At 38.8% G+C, this 7,367-nt stretch overlaps 1 protein-coding gene across 1 annotated transcript in view; it reads left to right on the forward strand.

Annotated features, from left to right (window-relative positions):
• The window catches only part of RASGRP1 (RAS guanyl releasing protein 1), a 105,408-nt gene that overhangs the window by 40,934 nt on the left and 57,107 nt on the right, over positions 1 to 7,367 (forward strand). The window contains 2 exon segments of the mRNA XM_042444374.1: positions 585 to 716; positions 4,340 to 4,493. Coding sequence (XP_042300308.1) covers positions 585 to 716; positions 4,340 to 4,493 — 286 coding nt within the window.

The raw sequence follows: 7,367 nt of genomic DNA on the forward strand, positions 1-7,367 counted from the left end.
CCTCCTCTTTATAGTTCTATTTGTTATTCTCATTGAGTTTGTTTTACCAGTATCCTCTATGGCTTCAGCTGTAACAACTACTGGAGACTCAGGGGGGCGACTCCCTCTGATGACGCTCTCCTGCAAATCTTACTTCCTGTCTATTAGAGTGAATGGCAGGAATCAACCCATTCAAAGATTCCTCTGCCTCCATCTCTGAAAAAGAACATGTCACAAGGTAAGCCAATGTTCATTTTTTTAACCATAGTATCTGAAAATCAAGCCTAATGGAGATGACACATATGTTTTCATTTTTAATTTCTCCATTAATTCCGACATGTCACATTTTCCTGAAAGGTCTTCATCATACTTAAAGCACAAAAAAATGTATCTTGGATCGTAACTTGTGCTAAATCAATGTTATTTATTAATTTACTCTTTGCAGTACATAGTAGATGCTACTCGAATAATCATGCACAAATTGTGAAGAAAATCTGGAAGACATCTTGGTTCTGGGTGCAGATAAACAACTATGTGTGTTCAACTGAAGATGCAGTTCAGATGCAAGAACTACAACTGAGATTGCTCTTATGTGTTGCCAACAGGTTTTGGATAAGAGAATTCTGGATCATGTTCAAAACTGATTCCAGTCTTACAAACTCCATGGAGGAATTTCAGGAACTGGTGAGAGCTAATGGTGAGGAGTTACACTGTCGCCTAATTGACACATCTCAAATGTGAGTGTCAAGGTCTTAATATATTGGTAGGAAAAAACACATGGACCCATGAAAATAATATACAATTGCTCTTAACTTTCTTGAAGAATAAATGTAACAACTTATAAATATCTGTAGTTATTAATAAGAGTGTTTCTTTCTCTCATGTCAAAGGGACAATCAAAAGATTTTGTTCAAGTTCTTAGGAATAATTCTCATGTGTGAAATGGCTTCTTAATGTGGTTGCATAGTGCTGATTGTAGTTGTGCCATTTCTTGGGGCAGCATGCTGTGCAGTTTCTGTAAATGCAGGATATTAAGTTTTGGCCATCCAGTTGTGTTTAAAGAAAATATTACAGTGCTGGATGCATTAACTGTAAAAAAGTAGTTTTAGAAAAATACTTAGTATAAAGATTTGAATTAACTGTGAAGTCAAAGGCTTTCATGGCCGGCATCCATAGTTTTTTGTGGGTTTTTCAGGCTATGTGGCCATGTTCTAGAAGAGTTTCTTCCTGACGTTTTGCCAGTATCTGTGGCTGGCATCTTTAGAGAATGTTTGCCTGGAAAGGAGTTGGGAAGGCAGGAGTGATTTGCATGTGTGTTGTTCTGTTGCTGATGGCAGGCCTCAGGCTGGGAGGGTCTGCAAAAGAGGATTAGTGTCTGCTTGATTAGTGCTCATTGTCTGCTGGGAAGCCCCTGACCCTGGGACATTTCTCATTTGCATTTGCTGAAATCCACAAACACCTGGACAATTTCGGCAGGAAAGAGGAAACCCTTAAAATAACCAAGGTTTGGCTACCAACCCTGAAAAATAGCAAGATGAAGACTCAACAAATGCAAATGAGTGTTTTGTTTTGTTTTTGAAAAACAAAAGAAGACACACTTTCCAGATATAAAGCCGTGGACTATTCATTTTGTACAGGCTTACTTCAGTAAACAAACCCTATGAAAATGAAGCTCCTTTTTACAACAGCGTTTTAATGTTTCCTCTTCATCCTCTGTCTACCTGTGGTTGTTTTGTTTTGTTTTTTGGTGTTTTTTTGTTTTTGTACCATTGCTATTAGAATAGTTAAGGAGGGCAGTAGGAGCACAGATTTTCAGTCTCAAATTAAAGCAGTATGTTTGTAGTAAACAAGGCAATAAACAAAACTTGAGCTGTGAAAGGGCAGTGTTGTGCTCTAGCTGATTCTTCTGCACCCATGTGTGCCTACCTGCAACAAGCAAGGTAAGCAGCTGCTGATGCCAGAATCCCGTATTAAGAATGCGTGAAAAGCCGAACAGAGAGAAAACATTTAGTTTGGCCATCAAAATGAAAACAGAAAAGTGGAGGTTGTTGAAAGAAAGAAAAAGAAAAACCTCCCTGAATGGATTTTGGAATAAGCATTTAGGTTGTTGTGAGAAAATTTCCTGATCTGGTCATTTTATTTCACAGATGCATATTGTTAGTTTTGGATAAAAGTTTGCTGAAACCTGTGGAACTGCTTTTCTTTTTTGTAGTGTAAGAACCTATCCCTATTATTACTGTATGCTATTTGTGGCTCTTGTACTAAATTTTGTGTTAAAGACACATCCACTCAGGGACACATCTACTTAATACCTGTACTGTTTAAAAGATTTTGTGCTGAACTTGATTTCCTTTTTTAAAAAAAAATATTGTTTTTACTTTGTTGGGATTGCAACAGAGTTGTTTTCTATTGGGGAACTTTTTTGAGAATTGGAAGTGCAGAAGGAGATTGCTATATTCTTTGTGTTAACATGCGCGCGCACACACGGATGAGGGTGGAAACAGTTGCATTGGGTTCCATGTACATTACATCTGTGGCTTGTCCAATGAAGTCTACAGCAATATAGTCAGCAGTGAGTTTGACAGACTCACCTGTTGCTGACATTATGGTCTTTTTAGCACTGAGTGACTCATTTTTACCCTGCCAAACTTATGTCTTAGTGTTAATACATTGTTATCGATATAGATGGATCTTCAGGCTGTTGTCAGTTTAGACTTTGGTTTTGTTTCATTTTGTTTCCTAATTTTATTATCAATGTGTTGAGTATGGCACGCACTAGTTGGGAGGATTTTTTTTAAAAGTGGACTCCACAAGCTTGAATCTTACCTGTCCATGGTATGTATAAATCGAGAGCCAAATTCCATGTGGTGCTGGTCCTACCGTCTTGTATTCAGAAATTCTATTGAACTCAGTGGGACTAACCTCTGACGAGACATCTGTATGCAACACGATCTTGTAGCACTTTGAGCGTCGATGTGTGAAAGAAGTTGTAGCATAATAAGCTTTCCTAGATGTAGTCTGTTTCCTTAAATGCAGTCTACAAAAGCTTATGCTACAACTTCTTTCATGGTTAGCCCCAAAGGTGCTACAAGATCCTTTTGTATACAGATATTCCAGATTAACATGGCTATTGCCCAAAACATACTGTAGAAATAATCCAGTTTGAAACTGCTTTAACTGGGATCCTGGGAATTGTAGTTTATTGTGGCACCAGAGCTCTCTGACAGAGAAGGCTAAATGTCTCACAAACTACAGTTCCCAGAATTCCCTAGCATTGAGCCAGGGCAGTTAAAGTGGTCTCAAACTGGATTTATTTCTACAGTGTGTTTTGGACCAATGTCTTTGACATCTGTTGAGATAGATAGAGAATTGCTCTATAAATCATGTAGAATTTGTTTCAGCATTTTCTTCTTCTATGAAAGACAGTTGAGAAGGCTGCAGCTTGCAGAGAAAGAGTCATGTTTGTGTGTGAAGGGATTTGTGAACTGTTTCCCATTTGGGGGTGCATTGGTTCTGCTAAAAATCCCCTCTGCCCCAAAAGAAACCCAGACATGCCCTTGCATCTTTTCTCTTCAGTATAAATAGTATTTCAAATATATATAGATCACTATTATTACTTTTTAAATTGTATATTACCTTAAGCCTAGATGTGGGAAGCATGCAGTCTTCCAATGCTATTGGACTGCAACTCTCATCAATCCTGGTCTATATTGCAAATGGTGAGACACTATGGTAGATGTAGTTCAGCAACATCTGGAGGGCAACATGATTGCCAATCCTTAAATTCCACAGTTACGAGAGATATGATAGTCTACTAAAAACAGATACAGACAAAGAGAAATGAATTGAAATGGAAATAAGGATTAGTATGTTGTAAAAGTCATGTATCAGATTATTGTAAATGTTTTGCATAAGTATTTTTGCTTGAATTGTTGCCTGATGTTTAATCTATATTAAGATTCCAGACAGGATTGCTTTTAACAGATGCTCATTTCTGGTTGCTTTTTCTTGAAGAGGCCTCCTCTCTAATAGTATGTTTTGCTAATTACATTAGGTAATTATCCTTTAATAGATAGGATGGTAAAATTACTTGTCACCTTGATAGTCAGCTGTATGTAAAAATATAAGATTGACTTTTGCTGCGGAAAAAATAATTATATTAGGTCTCTTCATACTACTGTCCAATATAAATTCCATTGTCTTACAATTGGTTACTTGACATAGATCTGAAGACTCATGCAGATATCTATATGTCTATATCTATATCATAGGTATATATAAAAATAATTGTTTCTGCAGCAGATAAAACAATACTTTTCTCTTTTTCTTCTTTCTCTTTCCACTTTTTTTGTTAAAAAAGAAATGCTCGAGATTGGTCTAGAAAGATCACCCAGCGGATAAATTCCAACAGCAGTAAGAAACGAAAAGTCTCACTGCTCTTTGACCACTTGGAACCAGAGGAGTTGTCAGATCATCTCACTTACCTTGAATTCAAGTCCTTCCGAAGGATATCAGTGAGCTTATAACTTTTAATGATTTAATTACACAAACAGTGTTGTGTTTTTTTTAAATAGAATCCCCTATGACAGTTATAAATGCATAACCTAGACTTAGGCACTTGTGACTGTTATGTAGTCATGATCCCTATATAGCCCCTAGTTTAGGGGCTGTAAAAGTCCCCTAATCCTTACTTATCAGGAATCAGCTGCTGTGACTGACAAGAGTGCATTACCCTGTCGATTGAGAACCAATTGGCTGATGGTCCCACACATCTCTTGAGCGAGAGGGAATTGTGACAGGGACCCAATTTCTGTATGTTGCATTAGAGATTGCTCACAGGAGAGGGCTGGAAATAGCAGCCATCTGCTTCCTCAGATACAGGAGAACAGGCCCTATGATTCTATGACCCTGTTGATTGCAGTGGCTGCTTTCTAAGTATGGATAGGGCAGGTCAAGCCGAGATTCACTGTATAGCACCATAACTATGGTGCTTACACTTCTATAAATTCAGACAGGATTCTGGCCACCGGGTGTATATATAGGAGGTTCAGTTTTAAAAGAGATTGATGGTGGCTATGTACTAGATTGAGAGATGACATAGAGCATCTTTGTTACCTTGATGAATTAGTTAATACGTAAAGTCATCTAATTCCTGTATCCTGGGAACAAGGAAAGAGATAGTTATTGGTATAGCTGTAATAGTGAGCATTAGCATGTCTTGTGTTTCATCTGATATAAAGTACAAGCATCAAACCACATGAAATAAGATTAAACTGGAATGCAGAATGAAGTAAGCAAGTTTCTTGCAGGAACCAGTTCTGGAAAAAACCCTTTCCTTTTGACAAGTGGGGTTTTTAAATGTTTTGTTTGGAGGGGGTTGGCAAGAATTGTGTTAAATGGAGTGTAACCTCCGAAAGTTTTGCACAAACGTCCTTCCATTAGCTAGCAACATACAGTGGACCCTTGTTATACACTGGGGTTTGGTTCCAAGATCCCCCGTGTATAACAAAATCCATGGATGCTCAAGTCCTATTAAATATAATGACATAGCAAAATGGTGTCCCTTATAAAAAATGGAAAATCAAGGTTTGGTTTTTGAAATTTATACTTTTTTTTAACATTTTCAAACCATGTATGCTTGAATCCGTGTATAAAAAATCCGTGTATAAGAAGGGCTAACTGTACAAAAGGAAGGAAATGCCATATATACTCGTCTATACGTTGAGAAATTTATGTCCCAAAATTGACCCCAAATTCCTGGGTCAATTTGTATAAGGGTCAATATGGTAATGCCGATGTTGGCAGTTTGTTCAGTGACAAACACACACACATACACCTTCGTTGCCACTTTCCCTCCATGCCTGGAATGGGCTGTTGAAAGCAGAGAGAGTGCAGGACGATTTTTATTTCTATGGGAGTAACAGCTGATCCAGTCACAAACACACACACACCTTCCTCCCCATTTTCCTTAGTCCACCATGCACACACACACATGCACACTTTCTCTCCCTCCCTGCCTTAGTTCTTTTTATGTTTGGCTCTCCCCCAACTGACTCTTCACTGCCTCTTCCTTCTCGCGCTCCATAAGAAGACAAGCCAACTGCTACAGACAACTGTGAATGGGCCAACAGTAAAGAGCTTCCATTCCAGGGAGGGTCTACTGTAAAAGTAGGTTTCTTGATGGGATTGAAAGGGCAAAGGGCACCTGTGACTGTTTAACCCCACTTCAAGGAAAAAAAACGGCTGCAACTGGGGCTCTTTGGTGCTTCCTTGCTGCAGCAGAGAAACAACCTCTGTCCATTGCTAGGGAAACACTGAAGAGCCACCATGGACCTAAGGAGCCTCAAAGTTTTACCCTCAACTAATCCACGGGTCATACCAAAATCCATAACTTTGGCCCCAAACCTGCCCTTGACTTATACATGAGATCAATGGATGAGTATCTGAGTTGTATCTTATTATGTCTTCAGTTACCACAGAGGTGAGCAACTGTTAAAGATCAGGAGGCTGCTGGGGTTCCTGTCAAACCTCTCCCACCTCACACTTCAACTCTTTATTCCCCCCCCCCCCCGATCTCCCCCATGTTTTATTCTCCCATCAGGCTATGTCTCAATAGATGCCATTCTTAAATCAGGGAGTAAATCAGATGTCATCTTTTGTTTACTCCTTGGCTTACAAACAGCTAGGGTGTTGTTGTTGTTTTTATTCTGCCTTTTTCCTAGTTCAGGATTCAAGGTGGTTTACAATGGATTAATTTTTTAATAGACAAAATGAAAAGGTTTAACGCAATTGAACTATTAAAAACTAGTAAAAAATTAATCTATTTAAAACAGTAAAACAAAGATAACAAACAGAAAAACCAGCACACCCTTAGTCTGGACTGGCCTTGTTTTTTTAGTTCTATTGTATTTTAGGCTTGTGTGATGTCCTGCCAGGACTGACTGAAATTTCCCGCTGCATTTTCTTTTGTGTTGGTTCAGGCCATAGATTATTTTAGTGTAGAAAAGTCATTGTATTAGTTTGTGGGAGGAGCTGTAGGTTTCCCCTGCATTATTTCCAGGTTTGGTTTGCCCTTTCCCAGAATGCTCTGCTGTAGCTAGAGGTTTTTAGTTGGGGAGCAGTCTTTGCTGAGAGCAAGCATAGAGCTGTCTTTTGGTGGCAAGCAGGCCCAGACAGCCGGAAAGGGCATTTCTTACACCACTCAGCCAAATTAGTTACCAAACTCAGCCAAATTAGTTACCAAACTCAGCCGAATCAGTTACCATCAGCAAGAAAATAGAGGAATTTAGGAGCTGAAAGACCCTGCACCAGCTCCATTGAGTGAGGAGAGCAAACTACATTGGACCCAGAAAGATGTCGTCTGGAAGAAAGCTGAAACTGTAAAGTAT

Source organism: Sceloporus undulatus, chromosome 1 (genome assembly GCF_019175285.1).
Source record: "Sceloporus undulatus isolate JIND9_A2432 ecotype Alabama chromosome 1, SceUnd_v1.1, whole genome shotgun sequence".
NCBI classification, from domain to species: Eukaryota; Metazoa; Chordata; class Lepidosauria; order Squamata; family Phrynosomatidae; genus Sceloporus; species Sceloporus undulatus.